Source organism: Stegostoma tigrinum, chromosome 8 (genome assembly GCF_030684315.1).
Source record: "Stegostoma tigrinum isolate sSteTig4 chromosome 8, sSteTig4.hap1, whole genome shotgun sequence".
Taxonomy (NCBI): Eukaryota; Metazoa; Chordata; class Chondrichthyes; order Orectolobiformes; family Stegostomatidae; genus Stegostoma; species Stegostoma tigrinum.
Genome location: NC_081361.1, coordinates 38,919,774 through 38,940,955, shown reverse-complemented (window position 1 = coordinate 38,940,955; position 21,182 = coordinate 38,919,774). Strand labels below are relative to the sequence as shown.

At 40.2% G+C, this 21,182-nt stretch overlaps 1 protein-coding gene across 7 annotated transcripts in view; it reads right to left on the bottom strand.

The window, feature by feature from the left end:
- nr5a2 (nuclear receptor subfamily 5, group A, member 2) overlaps positions 1–21,182 on the bottom strand; it is a 191,002-nt gene that overhangs the window by 74,492 nt on the left and 95,328 nt on the right. For all 7 annotated transcript variants that reach the window (XM_048539962.2, XM_048539965.2, XM_048539961.2 and 4 more), the window contains one exon: positions 1,805–1,924. In XM_048539962.2, the coding sequence (XP_048395919.1) occupies positions 1,805–1,924 (120 nt within the window). The remainder of the gene's footprint in view (positions 1–1,804; positions 1,925–21,182) is intronic.

Here is a 21,182-nt window from a genome sequence, read left to right as displayed (position 1 = left end):
GCTCTATAAATCTCAGCTATGTTGATGAAATGTTACAGAGAATGCATTTTGCATGTAGCTAATTTAAAATGACAGGATGGCTGAAGCACCCTGGGCTTGTGATTACCTCTTTACAGTTGTTCATTTATCTTCATCACATTTTTGGGCTCCTTAGCTTGGCCAAATAATTTCTACTGCTCATATTGTTAGCAGAGAAGCAGGACATAGAAAATGAACAAGGATGAGCAATAATTACTATTAATGTAGGTGAAAAAAGGAACCATCATATATTGGACAGTTTACAATTCAAGGCAGATTGATTGGAATTTGAAGAGCCATTAAAATTTTAGGTATGCATTCCAGCAAAACCCGAGAGCTAGTGAGATGTCTTCCACTGCAATGCTTAAGAATAATATCAAATTCCTATTTACTTTTTTAAGTTGAAGTAAAAAAAAGGAGCTTCAAATAAAAACTAAATTCTTTGGTAGAAATTTCTGAAACAATAGAACATAAATCAGAGGTTAAATGGAAATTTATACAATTTCATGTCATCAACTTTATGAAATATAATCATTCAGAAGAACATCAAATTACTTAATGAATCTGTTCATTACACTTCTAAAATACTTACCAGTTTATATCTTGTTCCCATAAAAATAAAAAGACTAGAATTTTCATTAATGAAAGCCATCCATAATTCCTCATTTTCAGAAATGGCATCTTCAGAAAAATCAACATTTACTGTCCAATATTAATTTCCTCAGATGGGAATGATGGCCCAGTTTCTTCAAACAATAGTAGCAGTTTGAGACAACTGAATAGCTAGTTAGGTCATCTGGGAGGGCAGTTAAGAATCAACATCACCAAGATAGGCTTGGAGTCACAAATAGGCAAGTCTGAGCTCGGACTTTTCTCTCTGGAGAGAAGGAGGAAGAGAGGTGACCTGATCGAGGTGTACAAGGTAATGAGAGGCATGGATAGAGTCGATAGCCAGAGACTTTTCCCCAGGGCAGCATTGACTGCCACAAGGGGTCATAGTTTTAAGGTGTTAGGAGGAAGGTATAGAGGAGACGTCAGAGGGAGGTTCTTCACCCAGAGAGTTGTGAGCGCATGGAATAGTTTACCAGTGGAAGTCGTGGAAGCAGAGTCATTAGTGACATTTAAGCGACTGCTGGACATGCACATGGACAGCAGTGAATTGAGGGGAATGTAGGTTAGGTTATTTTATTTTTGGATTAGGATTATTTCACGGCACAACATCGTGGGCCGAAGGGCCTGTACTGTGCTGTACTTTTCTATGTTCTATGTTCTGGTAAGGAGAAGCGAGCATGTTGTCTGAAGAACACTGCTGGATTGGTTATGTTTTTATAACAATCCAAGCATCTCCAGGCCAAAGTATTTTATTGGTAAGTTTTGTTATTTCCAAACATTTTAAAACTGAATTCTGAATCTCAAAATGGCATTAAAACAATCTTTCCTCTGGAGTACATTGATCCAGTAACCTAACCACTAGAATTCCTGCTGGAAAGGGTTAAAATTGAATGTGTTCTTACCAACGTGAAAAAAATTAGGATTACATGATGGTGAGTATTTCTCTATTGGGAGATATTGATTCTAGCTTTCTGATTACAGTGTCCAAAACAAACAGTAGACACATCCTCCCACATGTTTAAAACTAATATTGGACATACTTGGAGGAAAGCAAAATTGAATCATAGTGTATTCTCATTGAGCCTAAGTGAAATATTATAAAAGAGTCAGAGAATGGTAATTGTTTCCTACACTTTCTTTGCAGTCAAGAAAGACTGTGGAATTGTGAACTCACCTGTTGCCCAGTAACAAGGAGGATTGCACCCTCTTTCCAATGTGCCACTTGCCTATAAATGTGATCCAAAATTAAGAGCTCACTCCAACAGTTCTGAAGAAGTTTCATTTGGTCATCAACCTGCCAAACACAAAAATACACTTGATCAGTGCTCAACTGTTAAAATATTCACTATCGTGGCAGAGAAGTTCCAATAGCCTCAGCATCTCTCCAGCTATATTAAATCTGATACAGGTGCAAAGACAGATTCAAACTCTGAAAATTTCTTAGTGTTAGATTGAATTGAAAGGAAATGCACTGTCTTGGACTTAGTAACTTTGAAAATTAATTAAATATCCAAATAAAATAGTTTTCAACCCAAAAGAGAAATGAAAATATTCTGTAATAATATGGCATCAATAGTTTTGGGCATATTTTAATAACAGTGCTGTCCTCACCTTAAGTTTTTCAGTGGAATATTGATAACTGCAGTATGTAACTCATAACAGCTGACAGATGATCAATACAGCTGAACTGAAATATATATTCAAACATGTGGCTGGCTTTTGTGTTCAGATGCAATTGAGGGATAGTACAGTTTCAGGTTTTCAGGGTCTTGTGTATTACAATCAGTGTCCATCATGATGTGAAGATTTCATGCAAATGAATGAAATGTCATTCTCAGAGAAGAGTGAAAGCCTAATGCCAGCTGCCAGACAAGGTAAAAGCGCAACTGTGCAAAGGATCCATGTACTAATGGTCACCTCCTTTAGCCTGTTGCCCATTCCTCTCTACATATTGGTGGCCCCCTCTCCATTTTTGTAGATTCCTTGTCAGTGCAGTTCACTTCCTCTCCTTCCACACTTTGTCAGCTTATTTCTAATGCGGTGATTACTACTTGCGATATGATCAGAACAATATAGAAAAATGGAATGGTGGTATAGATCTGCCTGAGTAGGGGAATTAATTTCAAAAATAAAGCAGAAATTCAATATTTTTAGCATATTATTTCCAAAGGCACAAATAATAAATAGCCATTAGGCACTTATATTGCATTTGTTTTAAATAAGATATATCTATAAATGCTTAATTTCTTGAGATTAGGATGTTGAGGGCTCCAGTAACTATTATTTCAGATCACAAGAATCTGTATGAATTGGAGAAATATATCAAACTTTCACAAATGGCATGTTACCTTGAATGCTGCAGGAAAAGGACTTGCAACATGTGCCCTATTATTTTCTTGGAATTTGTCACTTGCCAATAATGTCACAATTTTAAAAAAGAGTCTTTCCTGATCTTCCAAATATCTGTCTTTGTCTGTCTGTATTGGGAAAGGTGAGAAATAAACAAACTGGCTACTTTACATGTATCAACTTTAATGGGAGCTGTTTTTCCATTGTTTAAATGGATTACATCAAAGGATTTGGAGGACGAATGTCTACCCAGGTGATAGAAACACTGATCACCGCACATTGTTAAATTGGCTATACTTCCACCAATGGCTATTTTAAACTATCCTATCAGCAGAGTTTTACAAAAAAGATTGTTGCAGTTTGGCTGTTTGTTAAATGTACATACATATTTTTCTCTGGTAGCTCAGAAACGATCCTGTTTCTATGAAACATTGCTTGGCTGACAGACATTTCACAGAAATCTTTCATCATAGGTTATTCAGGGTGGATAATGCCTGTCTATCTTTCTTTACACCAGCCAAAGGAAGAGACAAATTCAATTGTAAGTAAAGTATTCACTCCGAGTTGGCAAAGAATAAGAAAGCATTTCCTAAGAATTAAGTTCTCAAAAAGTAATATTTTTCAAGGATGTATAATTCAAAGCACTAAAATTGCTAAAGGAAGTTGGTAAAGTCCTCTTATTTTTATTTTCTGGGAGATAGATTGTGATTTAAGTCAATATTATAATTTAGCTACATTATCTATTTCTCTTCATCTTGCTTACATAGATGTAACCTCTTAATACTGATCTGTTACAGTCATTCTGAGACTTTTAATCCATCGGTTACTCTCTTCTGACCATCAGTGTAGTCAGAAGTGTATTATTTTTAATACAGTGTTTGTCAGGAAGAAGACTTCATTGTTCACCCTGTGATGTGCTATCAGCAAATACTGTTCTTAATATTGCTTTTCAGTTCAAAGGAGCTGAGACTTTTCACTGAGAGCAAATGTTTACATTAAGCAATGAGGAAATATTAGCTGGAAAGAGCCATAACCATTGCACATTGCATTTAATAATATATTTATTACATCTTGTCAATTAACAGCATTGGGAGGCCACGCCTCACTTCTCCCTTACGTAAGGTGACTGCCCCAAATTAGTAGTCCACCCAACCTGGTAGCCAGTTTCCCATGATTTTTCCATTCAGGAAACTTGTCACCTTTCTTGGCCTCTGTGGAAGGAGATGATCAGGGAGGTGGTGGAATGAGGCTCTTAAGTGGCCATTAATTATCCACTTATGAACCTTAGTGGCTGGAGAGTTAAGAAGATTCCAGATGGATGTTCTCATCTAGCACATAGTTGCTGAGGTGATATGAACAGGGAGAATTTCAATCCAGGGTCACCCTACCCATTTCTTTTCCCTTCTTGTCACCTCTCTCGCCATCTTCAGGGAGGGGAAAATAGCAACAGAAAGTGCTGGAGAAACTCAGCAGGTTCTGCAGCATCTGTGGAAAGAAAGCATAGTTAACGTTTCAAGTCCAGTGACTTCCCACAGATGCTGTCAGACCTGCTGAATTTCTTCAGCACTTTCTGCTTTTGTTTCACATCTCCAACAACTGTATTTCTTGGTTTGATTTTCGGCAAAAATTTAACCCTGTGATTTAATTTGCTTTATCTCGTCACATTTGGTAATATTTCTAAATCAAAAGTGAAGTTACCATAGGACTGCTTTCTCAATAGAACATGATGACCAGTTTAACCGTAAGGTAACCATGTCTCAGATAAGAGCCATGGTTGAAAAGATGGGACCCTCACAGTGACTTCGGCCAGTATTGGAATGGAACCGGTGCTGCTGGCATCAACAACCAGGTGCCCAATCAGCTGAACTAACCAACTCCTTTTGTTTCTAAGTGTATCATATTCTGTTGGTATTTATTTTATAGTGTATACAAAATGCTAAATACATTGATCTACCACAACTTCACAACACTGCATTCTATCAGTTCAATATCTTAAACCTAGACTTCCAGTGTCTCTCAGTCAAGAATGATCAAATTTACACTAAGCAATTTATGAAAATGTAGTGATGGGTCGTGCAATCAACTCAGTTCAAATTTTGTTAATTACAACAGTTGAACTTTTTTAATAGTCTAGTTGCCAAGATGACCTCTTTTTGTGTTACATCAAAGGTATGAAAGAAACATTAATTGTTTCATTACAATTGATTGCTGGAGATTTCAACTTTGGTGATTTTGCATTCCCCACATTGTTGTATTTTAAATTCTGCCAAAGAATACCGTGGTCGGACACTTAATAGGAAACAACAGCATAAAAGGAGTACTTAGAATCATAGAATCACTACAGTGTGGAGGCAGGCCATTTGGCCCATCAAGTCCACATTGACCCTCTGAAGAGCGTCCCACCCAACCCCACAATCCTGCATCCCACGGTTAATCCAAATAGGCTGCACCCCTGGACACTATGTACAATTTAGCATGACCAATCCACCTAACCCGCGCATCTTTGGGCAGTGGGAAGAAAGCAGAGCACATGGAGGAAACCCAAGCAGATATGGGGAGAACGTGCAAACTCCACACGGTCACCAGAAGGTGGAAATCAGATCATCAGGCAATGATCCAATTTTCGTTTGAAAGCCACAGTTAAAACTGTCTTGATCAAAACTTTAGGCAGTGCATTCCAGACATAGTCTATCGCTGTCGCTTTATGTCCCCATTATTTCTTTTGCCAGTCACCTTCAACCTGTGTCCACTGTTTCTCAATATTTTCCACCAAGTAAAACAGTTTTTTTCCTGTCTGATCTTCCAGACTGTGCATGATTTTGAATATACCTACCAAATCTCCTCTCAAGCTTCTCAGGAGAAGAGTCCTAATTTCTCCAGCCTATTGACATAACTTGCGTCCCTCATTCCTGAAACAATTGTCATGAGTCTTTGATACATCCACATTAATGTCTTCAAATCCTTCCCACAGCATGGTGTCCAAAACTGGATACAATAATCCAGCTGTGGCCAAACTATTACTGTACAGAGGTGTATCATAGTTCTCTGGCCTTTGTTCCTTCTGACTGTATTTGTAAAGATCATGCATTTTATTTAGAACCTCTCTCTCTCAACCCATCCTGCCATCTTCAATGTTTTGGGCAGATGTACTCCAAAAACCTTCGACCCCTTTAATTACAGCCAGCCCATCAAATCCCTCCTCCTTACCAATGTTAAACCTTTAAAGGGTCTTAACTATCTCCCCTTTTGACATGGCAACAGCTTCTTCTTTAGTAAAGATGAATACATATTAATCTTTGAGTACTTCTGCCCCTGCCTCTGTGTATAGATTCTCTATTAGATCAGTCATTAACCCCACTTCTTTTACCACCTTTATACCGTGTTTATGTCATGTCTTTGGCATTTCACACTAAATTCATTGTTATGACGGAAGGAAATTAGCAATTTGTATGTAATGAATAATAAAAAGTCTTCCTGATATCCAACGAGTTTCTAATTCATTCCTCAAAATGCTCAGAACATTACGTTTTTCATAATAATGACCAGAATTTCTTTTAAACACAGCTCACTTCGCACCATGTAAAACTGAACCGTATTTAATTAGAGACTTTAAAACCCAGAGAGGGTTGAAATTTGTTCACATCACTCTGTTTCTAGCAACTCTGTTAGATTCGAAGGAGAAGGCAGCATTATGGACCACTAAAATTTCCCGAGATGTTGCTGGGACTGGGAGGTATTGACTTATTAAGAGAGGCTAGATAGGCTGAGACTTTTTTCCACTGGAGCATAGGAGGTTGAAGATGACCTGACAGAGGTTTATAAAATCACGAGCGGCATTGATAATAATGAACAACAAAGATCTTTTTCACCCTGGTTAGGGGAATCCAAAGCTAGAGGGCATAAGTTTAAGGTTGGGGCAACATTTTCACACAGAAGGGGCACCTATTTGGAATGAACTGCCACAGGAAGTGGTAGGGCTTCACCTGATGAAGCAGCAGTGCTCTGAAAGCTTGCGACTTCAAATAAACTTGTTGGACTGTAACCTGGTGTTGTGTGACTTCTGACTTTGTCCACCCTAGTCCAACATTGGCACCTCCACATCATGGTAGGTGCAGTTTCAGTTATAATATTTGGACAGGTACATGAGTAGGGAAGGCGCAGAGTGGTATGAGTGGGCAAATGGGACTAATTTAGTTTGAGAAACCTGGTCAGCATGGACACATGGACTAAAGGGTCTGTTTCCATGCTGTATGGCTGTAAGACTTTATGTTTTTCAATAACTACATTTAGATTCAGAGGACTGCAAAAAATGACAATGGACAAAGATCGGAGACAAAGTGAGGTGTTTCAGTTCAATAGTATAACGAAAATAGCTTTACAGTTTTCCAAGACTTGATCCTTCAGACATCAATTTTATAATTGTGTCAAAGCCAGTCAGAAAGCTAAACGAAGAATCCCAGTGAGCCTTGGACAAATATATCAGGTACTATAATTAGTAAGAAGTAATTACCTAGAAAAGAGAACAATCATGTTTTGGATAATTCTGCTTCAGATATGAGTAGTGTAGACGTGTTTTCAAAAACAGAAGGAAACAGGAATAATGTGTTTTTGCAAGGAGGACCTAAGTTCAAAGAATTCAGTGCAGCCTTGGTACTGTTGCCAAGCAAATAGCATTATTCCTCTCTGAGTCACAGATGGCACAAAAGACAACCACAGCCTGTGTATTGTCCACAGATTAGAAGGTGGTGAGATACGTTTGTATTGCATTTAGTTTCAAATCACAATGATGCGTACGAACTAATTTGAGATATAACCAGAATCTTCAATTTGCAATTTTAAAGAAGTTTCTGATTTAAAAACAAAAAAAACTTCAAGATCTTAGTAGTTAATGCAGTATGATAGAATTGTTAGTGGCATTTGAAAAGATAGAAGAAAAATATGCATATTTTTCTGTCCTCAATTAAACTAGTTGAAGTCAAGGCAACAGTGGTGTTGATGGCAGAATGGAAAGCTGGGAGCAAATCCCAAGTCAACTGTTTATTGTAGCTATGTCATGTAACTGTGTCCTTGAGGTAATCAGTCATGCAGATCACATGACTACTGCTTCTTGAAAGGCACAGTTCCTGCTGGCAGCGGTGAGAAGGGACACTTAAATGGCTTTACTTGGCTTCTTTTGACTTTTGGACAGAAAGATTGCTCCTGACCTTCCTTGCTACAGAGTGAATTACTCTGTGATGAGATGGTGGTCTACTCTCCAGTCTTCCATCCCAATTCTACAACCTCCTTACTTCACAAACACCACGTGCCCCCACCACCTTCTTGCACATTAGGTTAATTTCTACCTATTTTACGAAAAAAATACTATTTGAATTGTGTTCAACATGCAGCATGTGATTTGCATAGCTTTGAACATCACTTTGTTAAGGCCCCAGTGGAACTAGGTTCACTTGAGGCTGGCTAAGCTTGCATTCAAGTCACCAATGGCATTGAAAGAATTAAATGGTTTATGTGGTTGCAATCATTCATGACAATCAACATGGTGCCAGGACAAAGAGCACTTTCTTTCAAAGCCTAGCTTGCACAACCAGGCACAAAAATCTTGGCTGGTAAATTACATGCTAAATCCAGCAATATGTTAAGGTTACAAAGTGTGAAGCTGGATGAACACAGCAGGCCAGGCAGCATCTCAGGAGCACAAAAGCTGACGTTTCGGGCCTAAATCCTTCATCAGAAAAGGGGGATGGGGAGTGGGTTCTGAAATAAATAGGGAGAGAGGGGGAGGCGGACCAAAGATGGATAGAGGAAAAAATAGGTGGAGAGGAGAGTATAGGTGGGGAGGTAGGGAGGGGATAGGTCAGTCCGGGAAGGATGGACAGGTCAAGGGGGTGGGATGAGGTTAGTAGGGGGGAAACGGAGGTGTGGCTTGAGGTGGGAGGAGGGGATAGGTGAGAGGAAGAACAGGTTAGCGGGGTGGGGACGAGCTGGGCTGGTTTTGGGATGCAGTGGGGGGAGGGGAGATTTTGAAGCTTGTGGAATCCACATTGATACCATTGGGCTGCAGGGTTCCCAAGCGGAATATGAGTTGCTGTTCCTGCAACCTACGGGTGACATCATTATGGCACTGCAGGAGGCCCAGAATGGACATGTCGTCTAAGGAATGGGAGGGGGAGTTGAAATGGTTCGCGACTGGGAGGTGCACTTGTTTATTGCTTAAGTCATCTCGGGGCCTGGGATGGGGGAAGGAGGAGGCGGCTTCTTCTACATTGGGGAAACCAAGCCGAGGGTTGGGGACCGCTTTGCAGAACACCTACGCTCGGTTCGCAATAAACAACACCCGAAGGTTGCAGGAACAGTAAATCATATTCCGCTTGGGAACCCTGCAGCCCAATGGTATCAACGTGGATTTCACTAGCTTCAAAATCTGCCCCCCCCCGATGCATCCCAAAACCAGCCCAGCTCGTCCCCGCCTCCCTAACCTGTTCTTCCTCTCACCCATCCCCTCCTCCCACCTCAAGCCGCACCTCCATTTCCCACCTACTAACCTCATCCCACCCCCTTGACCTGTCTGTTCTTGCCGGACTGACCTATCCCCTCCCTACGTCCCCAGCTATACTCTCTTCTCCTCTATCCATCTTTGGTCTGCCTCCCCCTCTCTCCCTATTTATTTCAGAACCACTCCCCATCCCCCTTTTCTGATGAAGGGTCTAGGCCCGAAACGTCAGCTTTTTGCTCCTAAGATGCTGCTTGGCCTGCTGTGTTCATTCAGCTCCACACTTTGTTATTCGGATTCTCCAGCATCTGCTGTTCCCATTATCTCGGATCACAATATGTTAAGGTTATTGGGTGCATCTGAATGAGCAACAAGGCAAACAAGCTTTTCTTTGGTCTGGCATGGGAAGACTTTGATCCAAACTCCATTATCCCTTTGTTCCGTGATACTAACCCACCCCCATCCCCTCACTATAAAGCGCGAAATAGAATTTTAGTCAGGTCACATTCAAGATTGTCATTGTAATTTTCACCCAAAGCAGTCAAGACATTGTTTCGTCTCAGTCTCAATGGTCAGATCCTGACAGTGTTCTCAATGAACTTTGCACGTTGAGTGCAGTTTGAAATGAAGGGGCATTTAAATAAAAATGTGCCTTTTATCTTGCAGGGAATTATTACACTGCAGGATTAGACCACTTATGGGAAAAGCAAAGTTGGATTTATTTTTCCTGATGGCAGGCATCAGATAATCCCTGTTCCTATGAAGTACAGTAAAGGTCCTGCACCTGGTTCTATTTCAAAGTCTGCTCCCAGAAATTAAGAAGCTAATGATTTAATTCATTCTTCTGTGAAGACAGCTCTGGTAGCCACTCATGAAAGAGACCATGTTTTTGGTTCAAGTTGACATCGCTTTTTACCCACGGATATAAATGGTGGCTGTTCCAGTATCTCAAGATCTCTAATTTGTCAATGTTTCCTCTGACATGAGCTGCCTTGGTTACAGTTATTAATTAAGTAATTTGCACACTTTGTGACAAGGTCTGTACAATCATTTATTATTAATTCTATTATTGAAACAAGTTATCTTAAGCAAGTGAGTCTGTAAGCCAAAATAAAATGCCTGGGGTGTCATTAAATATGAAGGAGTCAAAGTCTGAACAAGAGTGTAATTGTTAGACACACTGCTCTTCCCACACCTCCTCACATTAGTTCATTCAAAGTATTACTGATAAATGAAAGTGATCAGCTCAGTCAGTAAACAGAGCAGAAGAAAAATCTCTCTAATATACATAGGCAAAGTAACATCTGTGTTCCCCTTATCTCCATTGTGTAACCACCCTTTGTACATTCCGTGACATTCCACTAAAAACTATTTATCACTTTGCTTAAGAAAAGGGAAAACTGTAATATTCTCTCCGCAGTGGAAGTAATTCTCACAGTGGTAAATCAAGGTACACGGGCCATGTTAGCTGGCAATACTTATTCTTCAACCAACATCACAATAGAAACTCTGGTCATTATCAAGCTGTTGGTGAAAGTTTTGTTGCATGCAAATTGGTCACCAGGGGCTGAATCTTACATGTTTCTGGCTAAGTGCCAGTTGTGTCAGGTTATTTTTCTTTGAGGGTTAGTTGCCGCAAGGCCTAGAGAGCTTTTGTGCTATAGCTAAACAAAAAACCTGCCTCGTTGTCTATTACCTGCCCTGCCCCTAATATTCCAGTCATCCTATTCTGGCCCCATCTAACCACGCGGCATCACTTGAAGATCTCCAACCTGCTGGGATATTCCAGAACTGACCAGCTTTCCTGTGTCAGCACCATGTACTAAAGGCCCTTGTGTACCCACACACACTGTCAGTCCAAAATGGAAATTTGTCTCCCTCCTTGACAGACAGAGACTTGGGTGCCCTGCTGCTTGGTTTGGTGTAGATGTGAAACATCATCTTCCCCGAGGACCAGTAGAGAAAGCCACGACGCCAGACCTTGCCAGCTGGTCAAAGCTTGCCACTCAATCAGTGCTGCCTCAGTTGCTTGGAGGAATGCACAGCAAAGTAGGAAGAAATTCAATGACTATTTTCACTCTGCAGATAAGTGCCATTACCTTCTCTCCAATACTTCACACTTTGCCTATTTCTGCTTCTCTATATCCACCTCCTAGCAAGACTCAGGGTCTACCACTTTCACTCATGCCTGCAATATCTTCCCTCACTCGCTGCATGCTTGGTTGCTCAGACATGTTCCCACCTCTTCCCCCTCCATAGCTGCCTCTTTCTCAGTCATGGAGGAAAACGGACCCCAGATTCAAGATGATTGGTGGGTTGCCAGATATTCAGCTCCTTATCAGGAGAAGATCCAGACTCTGAGTGCCCAGAGAAGCTGAATGACTATGGCCAAGACTATGAACTGGTAGTGGAGGCTGTCCTGGCCTTATTGTATCAAGGCCCTGAGTGAAAGTTACCTCCCTTGACATGACTGAGGACTGCTAATAATGTTGACAGGCTTCAGGGCTTTGTGTCTGTGCTAATCAGCAAGGCATTACAGCAGCAGTGTGAGCTTGGTATCTCTGGCTGAGGGGCAAGAAGGCAGCACAGCTGTGAGAATCCAGGGTTGGCTCAAAAAGTGAGCGAGTGCTTAGAGAGCAAGTGAGCAGCCAGAGATACAGCCTGGTCCAGTCAATGAGCAGGGCATGTGTCCCTGAATACATACTGTCCTTGCTGTAGCATTACAATGACAGTTACTGGTGCAGCCCAAGGTACGGCACTGAAGTGCAGAAGTGTCTTGTAAATGAATCTGAGATGTGCCATGAGGGATATATATCGAATATCACATATTGGATGCCAATGTTGTGCACAGGGGGTGCTTTAGCTGAAGTCCTCAGAGCATGCGCAAGGCAGTTGTTCAACATGGATCTCCTTCAGAATAAAACATTGAGTTGAAGTCACCAGATACATGCTCTTACTTACATGTCGACAATTCTCAAGGTCCAGCCTGATCCTTTCATTTGGTAAGGTAGGAAGCTAAATAATAATGTAATGAGTTGTGACAGTAATAGGCATTTAAATAAGCTATAATGCCTCTTCATTAATAACTCAGGCCCCTATAGCATTCCGTTGCATATTTTCTTGTGGGAACAATGGCGACTATTTTAAAAAAAATTAATTGGCCATAAAGTAATTCGGGATATCATGCTAAAAGCTCCTTTTCAAATAAAGTCTTTTGTTTATCTGTTGACCTGCCATCATTCAGTTCTATAGACTTATGTAAAAGAAGAATACATGGTCTCTATCCTCAGAGCTTTTGTGCCTTCAGTCATTGTTTAAGTCATACCATGACTTCTGTGCTGATGTTCATTTTACAATCTGTGGCAGTGCAACTGAGCATTGACTGTGCTGGTACTGAATACTTTCTGCAATTCAGAAATATAAGTTCAAATTAAGAACTGTGTTATCAAGAAACTCAGTGCTGGAGCAGCCAACTATCATAAAGAACTGAACTGGAGAGTTTTCTGCAGTTCCCATTATCTCTGATACTATCTTGGAGAGTTTTCTGGTTGTTTTTATCCAATTGACCAGGGATTGCACTCTCCACATGATCGTTAGGGCTAGATTTGACAGATTTCATAAGTTCTTGTCTCCATGCAGTCCTATGGGGTGGATGTACCTGGTCCAAGCCAAAGACTTTTAACATGCTAATGTTTGTAATCTTGTTGTAATGTGCATAATAAGTGTATATTTTTATTGTTGCATTTGCATGATCAACTAAACAAAAAGGTTGTTCTTGGCTTCAATCCCTGAAATTTCACTCCAAAATGAAGAATAACCCTCTCATACTTGACAGTCTACTCAGTATTCTGTACCATTACATTTTCAAAAATATATTCTTGGGCTAAGAGCATCACAAGTAGGTCCAGTGTTTATTGCCAAAGCTTTGTTAGCTTTGAGAAGTTGGATATCTTTCTACGACAGGCGCACAGGTTACAAAAAAGGTCTCGTATTTATTAGTGTGCCTTTTGCGATGCTGAGATGTCACAACACTTTACATCAAATGAAGTACTTTTGAAATGTAGTTACTGTTGTAACATAGGAAGTACACAAGTGATGCAAACAATACTGTGTACTCTTTAATCTGTTTAAGTGCAATACAACCTTGTTATCAAAAGTCACAAAGTAATTATTATCTCCTTTCCCCACTAAGCGCTTATATCAGAAAACCATAAACATAGATTGACAACTAGAGTTTTTGACTTTGAAACACAAAAGCCAACCACCTGCACTTAATGTAAGCATTCAAGATTCTAGGGGCCAGCATCTGTATGTTCACATCCTCAGGCCAAAATGAATGCTATTTGTGAGCTTTGAATTGCTCAAGATCAACTTAAATCTCTATTTTGCAATGGGATAATTAACAAAAAAAAGTCTGGTAATAAATCATTTGCTGCTTTTGCAAAACTATGTTTAAACAACAAAATAAAATTCTCAAAAGTGATGATGAGAAAGTAATTCTCATATAAATACGTGAAGAATCCAATGTGGATATTCCATGTGGATTTTGGAAAAGATGCCAAAGTGTCAAACATAAAGCTGATGAACACAAATCTCCAACTCCTCACTTGTTTAGGCTTTCAAATACGGACATTAAGCACAGGATTGACTTAATTTAGAAGCATGTATCCCAGTACATGTTCTGTTGCTGTCTTCACAGGATACAGGAATTTAGTTAGAGATGCTTCTGAGTTCAGCATATTTTGGATCTTTATCATTCCACTTTAAGCTGGACCATTTCTTTTAGTTAGTTTTTCCATGTCGCTATAGGTTGGCAATCTCCTCAGAACTGCTCCTGTTCCGCCTTTAAATCTACATTGGAAGTGTGGCAGAACTTCATGTATTTTCTATTCTGCAGGGATAGACTGGGAGCAACTCTTGAAGAAATTCAAATCTATAACTTGCTAAAGCAGTAAAACAATCTAGGCGCAGGCATTGCCGATAAAGTTCCCTGAGCTGACGTTGTACATATAAATTGTTGTTCATGCCCAGGTCAAAGGTACCTCAGTGAAATTACCACAATTAAGTGCTTCTTTTATACCGGCGACACCCATAAGGTGTCTGAGAACTTGGAACAGCACAGCTATTGGTGAAATCCTTAGAGAATTTCTGACGTAAATGTACTCAGGTTTTGATGAAATGCTGAGAAATCAAAAGTGAGACAGAACACACTGTTGTCCCAAACTCAATGTCAAAACTCAAGACCCTTCAGTCTCGTGGGTAGATTTGTCTGCCAGGGAATATAAACCATCTAAATGAGGGGACCTATCACTATTGTACTAGGCTATAAAACATCCCTAATTTCAGAAAGTATTTCATTTTATAGCGCTGCTAACTGCTATGATTGCAATAAATTCAGACAGCAACCTCATGACTTGCCATTACTTCTAACTCAATAGACATTGAACATGAGATAACAAAGTGTAGAGCTGGATGAACCCAGCAGGCCAAGCAGCATCTTAGGAGCGCAAAAGCTGACGTTTCAGGCCTAGACCCTTCATTAGAAAGGGTAGGATTCCTATGTAAACAGTTCTGCTATACATTTGCCTGTTTATCATGCAGTAACTAAATCATTTGGGATTCAGAGACCAGTAACATTTGTTTTTGCATGACTCTTGCCAACTCAAAAATCTTAGTTAATTGTCTTAAGACATTCCAACATTGACCATTTTCTTTGTTTGATGTTATGACTGTAATTAGTACAGTTATGCAATGTAGTCCTTCAGGTCAGTTAAGTGTCTACATACAGCTCCTTGCTCCAGGGATAAGCAATCGCCTGATATAGATCAACACAGCTGTCACACTGCTGTAGTAATTGACTCCAAAGAAGTACATAAAGACATCAATAAAGTATACTCCCACGGATCTCATCAAAGGATCAGAGGTGCAAAGTCGTGACTTCCCAAGTAGTTGAACAACATTTAATCATATGTCCAACGAAGTACTTGACATTAAGAAATCTACTGAACAGACAAAAATCACCCAAATATATCTGTGTTTAAACAGAATGCAACATCTCATTGGGAATCAAGAACAGGGGCACAACAACTTAAAACTACAGCAAGTTCATTTTGTTGGAAATTAAGGAAGCAAACTTTCATACAGTGGATAGGAGTAGGCAGGATCTGGAATCTCCCCCAAAAGACTGACTATGTCAGACAACTGGAGCTCTCAAGACTGAGATCAATAAATTATCATCCATTAAAGGTATGATGCTAAAGTGTGTAAATGGGATTATGGTACAGATCAGCTTTGATCTGATTCGATAGTGGAACACATTTGAGATGCTGAATAGACAATAATGTGTCTATCTTCCTCGAACTGAACACTTCTTTTTGGAGGCTCACGTAAAGTTACAAGGCATTCGTAAGAGTCAAAAATTTACTAATGGCATTAAGTGCGAATAACATGGTATTTTATTATAATTGAAAGTTCATTTATCAACTGAAAAGCTAGTAATTGTGAACATTTGCGAATTGCAATGGATTCTGCATTAAAGAACCCTGGTAACTTTTGAATCCGTACAATACACAGTCATTAACAGGTTGGGGTAGTTGCTTTTTCACTTTCTTTTACCTTTTGCAGGTCTTTAATTCTTTTTCTAATCTTCCCTATCCTGCAAATGTGGGAAGTCACGTGGACCAGTACATGCTGACATTGGAGCTGCATGATCATTTTACACTCCTTTAGTTTGGTCAGATTTCTCTTTGCTTAAGGCTGACCCGGCCAACACTTTAAAGTACAAATTCTGAATGGCAACTCCAAATGGGAAAGTCAGTGGATAAAGAGTTAGATGCACTGCTCCTGCTGGACTTCAGGTTTTTGGTGTTTTCTCTTCTGGTGTCCCAATAAAGATCAGAAGTGAAGCACAACTATAGATTACAACTTCATTGATGATCAATAAATGTTGATATTTGGCCAAGTTAGGCTGTTTAATTTAGAGGGGAACTTGGAGTTATTGATATCCAACAAAACAGCTATTTTTTTCCTTCTTGAAGGTTAATGGAATAAGGGTAGAAGATATTTTTTAATAACCTTGGTGAGTTGCTGAAGAGGTAAATCATGTAGTTTATACCTAACTGTTGGCACAGTGCACGTTGTAGGGAGTGGAGACCGAGCCCAGTCACAGAGGCAGCAATTGAATCCTATGATAGGGTTGAGCTTCTCGAGTGTTGTTGTAACCTCACCCATCCTTTTAAGTGGAGTATTCTCACACACCCAGGACTTGTGTCAAATCGATTGCAGATGGTTATTAAGGAGTAGGTCATGAGTCATTTACTGTCTGTTTACCAGAGTTCTACCTAGATCTTGCAAACAAATACTTAACTTCTTTTTTATTCATTCACAGAATAAACGGAATTGCTGGCCAGGCTGGATTTATTGCCCATCCCTAATTTCCCAGAAGCCAGTTAAGAGTCAATCACATTGCTGTGGGTTTGGAATTGCATGTAGACCAGACCAGGTAAGGACAGCAGTTACCTTCCCTCAAGAACATGAGTGAACCACATGGGTTTTTCCAACAATTGACAATGGTTTCATTGTCATCATTAGACACTTAATTCCAGGTTTTGTTTATAAACTTGAATTTTACCATATCAGGTTTCAATGACTAGATACTGAGATCTGAATGCTACCTGCCACTTACCAACACAAGCTTTAATGTAACTCAAACCCCAAGCTGGAATTACAAAAAAAACCTATGTCAGCCTTAAATATGTTCAACGGTTCACTATTCAAAGAATTTCAAAAATTCACAAAGCTTTTTGAATGGAGAAATTTCTCTTTGACTTAAACAATCATCTCCTCACCCTTACACTGTGCCCTTGTGCTCATCCTCAGTCAAAAAGCTTCCAGCATCTATCCTCTCGACCCCTAAAAATCTTATATATCACAATGAGATTGCCTCTTGTCCTCTGAAACTTAGTTTGTTCTTACTTAGACCTTCATTTTGCCACTCTTATAATCAGGCAACACGTTCATCCCAGGGAATGATCTGGTGAGTGTTCGCTGTACTACCTCCAATGCAAGCGTATCTTTCCTTAAATATGGAAACCCACATTGCCCTTGGTGCTTTAGGTGAGGTCTCTGCAAAGGCCCAAACAATTGTAGTAAGATTTCCTAATTTGTCTTCTCCAATTTTCTTGCATTGAATATAAACATATTGTTTGCTTTCCCAATTGTTTCTAGACCTGCATGCTAATGTTTGTCTTTCTTTGTAAGCATACATCCAAGTTCCTCTGAACATCAATATTTACAAGTTTCATGCTTTTTAAAAAAAATGCTACTTTTCTATTCTTTTGACGTAAGTAAATAACCTCACACTTTTCCCACATTATCTGCCACTTTGTTGCCCATTCACTTGGCCTGCTTTGCAGCCACGTTATGTTCTCCTTACAGCTGCATTTCACCTAGACTTATATCAACAGATATTGCTTTCTATCGCCTTGTCTAGGTCTTTAATATAGATTGTAAATACCTGAAGCCCCAGCACTGATCATCACCCCCATATGGTTTTTATCCAAACCTAAGGAAGGAAGCAGGACTCCTTCCACCCATCGTGATTGATTTCTTTGCTGGAGGAGCTAGTTATCAGCCTTAATTTCTCCATTCACATTTTCCAACCATCTTCCCATTCTCTGCCACCTCTCCCAATCTCCATCTCTTCCCTTCTCCCCCACCCCATCTAACATGGGCTTGAAATTCCCCATCTGGTGGCTATTTTAAAAACAAAATCACAACCTGTTTATCTTTCATGAAGATCATTATTTCGTAAAGTGTAAAGTTAAGCAGAATGCCCAAAATCAATGACTATTTTGTTCATAAATTGACTGTGATAGGACCAAGTTGCAATTGTCTATTCTTGTGCTGAAAGTAAGCTAGTGGTGTCTTGCATGTGGACATGGGTACTTCACTACTAATGTCTTGCATTGCAACATGAGGTGTGAAATGCTAAGTCACAATTTTATATTTTCCACCCTCCAAACACTAGGAAGTCCCAGATGAAAGATACCATGGGCAGTATTTCAGTCCCCATTTCTGAGACAGTGCTTCCTTCTAAGTGACACGCAGAAATCTCACATAACTGTGTAGGCAAACTTCATACTAACACCATCTACAAGTTTGCTGATGACACCACCATTGCAGGCTGGATATCAAACAATGACATGTCAGAATGCAGGAAGGAGATTTAGCACTTGGTGTCGTGGTGCAATGGTAACAATCTCTCTCGCAATGTTGGCAAAATTAAAAAGAACTTATCATTGACTTCAGGAAGAAAGGAGGAGGACACGCCCCACCTACATCATCGGAGCTGAAGTAAAGAGGGTCGAGAGTGCTCAAATCCTTGGACTGATGATAACCAACAATCTGTCCTGGACCTCCCATGTAGATGCAACAGTCAAGAAGGCACAACAATGCCTCTTCTTCCTCAGGAGGCTTAGGATATTTGGCATATCCATAAAGACCCTCACCAACTTTTACAGAAGCACTAAGGAATGCATACAGTCTGGGTGCAACTCCTCTGTCAAGGACTGTAAGGAACTGCAGAAAATTGTGTGCACAGCCCAGGCCATTATGGAAGCCAAACACCCATTCGTGGACTCCATCTATACCTCTTGTTGCCATGGAAAGGCAGCCGACATCATCAAAGACCCCTCCTACCTTTGTCATACTCTCTTCCAGCCTTTTCCATCAGGCAGAAGATACAGAAGCTTCAACATGCACCAACAGGTTTGAATACAGCTTCTGCCCTGCTTTTATCAGATTGCTGAATAGGTGTCCCCAATTTCAAATCTAATATTGACCTTGGTTTTGTGCACTTCCTATGCAGTCATAATTGTTATGCTTTGCTCTGTCTAAACACCCCATGATCCATATGTCCTTATTTGCTGTGATCTGCCTATACTGCTAGCAAAACAAAGCTTTTTACTGTTCTTAGGTATATGTGACAGCAATCAATCAAATCAAAGTCTAGATGTCTTCCCCACTGATACTTCAAATGGCAGGTAAGGAAACTCCACCACCCAAAAAGATTGGATACTGATTAAAGTTCTTTATATTCTACTCCAATCAAAAGAAGAAAGAAATGACTTGCACTTATACAGGACCTTTTTCAATCTGAGGATATCCCATAGCACCCTACAACCTAATAATTATCCTTTTTAAAAATATAGCCACCATTGTAGGGAGCACACAGTCTGCATAAGGCCTGTCAGTAGTCTAGCAAAATGACCTGACAACCTTTTTAGTCACATTGGTTGATGGATAAAAGTTGACCGAGGGACACAGGGATACACTGCCCTGCTCTTCCACAAATTGTGTCATGGGATCCTAAACTTTCACTTGAGGACTGTTGGGACAATAGATCAATGGTTCATGTGAACAAGGTGAATTTCAGGCAGTACAGTTCACTCTCTCGCACTGCACTGGAGAAACAGCCTAGGTTTTATGCTCACGACCTCCACGGGACGTGCCCACTACTATTCCAGCACCACTGAGGAATTGGAGGCTTTCTCTGCACTATTCAAGGTTCCAACAGGTGGTTTTGATGCGTTAATGCTGACATTTGCCAGTCCAAACTATTCGTTTCCACAAGGAATCTGATCAGTTCTCCGCTCGCACAGGTATGTAGAATACAGCGTATCTCTAAAATCTCACTTCTTAGAATTTTAATATAACAGACTTAGTGCGTTGCATGAACCACTCAGCATCTCCTTTCAATACAAATGCTAAATAAACCGCTTCCAATTATGTGCAAGAATGAACAACAGCAGAGGGAGCTCATGATTTCTCACGTACCTGTCACCCAGTCCCTGTTGCTGACCACTTTTAACGACCGGAATCTTTACAGTAGGGACGCAAACATAGGCTTCAATGACTCATTTCATTTTGGACACGTAGACCATCCTTCTCTTGGGTATGAAATGATTTTTTTTAGGGGGCACCAAGAAAAATAATCAGCGCAGATTAGGCAAGCCTAGGATGCTATTTCAATCGGAACTGTTGTGGCAAAACATAACTTTTTTTTCTCTTCCCCACAGACGCTGCGAGACTTGCTGAGCATTTGCAACATTTTGTTTCAAGTCGCGAAAGCGGGTTCCAATCAGCAGATGCTGAATTGGTGGCCCAAGGGTGGAGACAGAAACCAGGGAGCCATCATTCCAAAGCAATTAGATGTCGGCCTGGAGACTGGGGGGTGAGTGAAGGGTCATTCTGGATGGGTGCACGAAGGCAGCCAACACGACCTTCCTCGTCCCATTTAATCGTGTGACCTAGCGATATGAATTTTCAATCCCAGTGCTGACAGGATAACGTTCCCGGAGGGGTGTGGGGAGGGGCGTTAACCTAAAAGAATGAAACCCATAGGATGAGCACTCCCATCACAATAACGGGCTGAGCACTGTCATCAGAAACTCATCAAATGTTTGTTCCTTAAATGTCCACAGCAGTAATTTATAACCTTACAGTTTTTGCTCACACTAGTGGGTTCAGGATACATCTGTCCCAGGTCAGGGGACTTAGAAACTGACTGATCAATCATTCTAAATGTAATTCTCATTGCGTTTTAAATTTTTAAAATTCTATATGATTTATTTCAAACGTATGTATTTGCAGTACAAGAATTTAAAAGACAGTTCTGTAACTGAAGCAGTAACTATTCTCCTCTGGGAAAAAT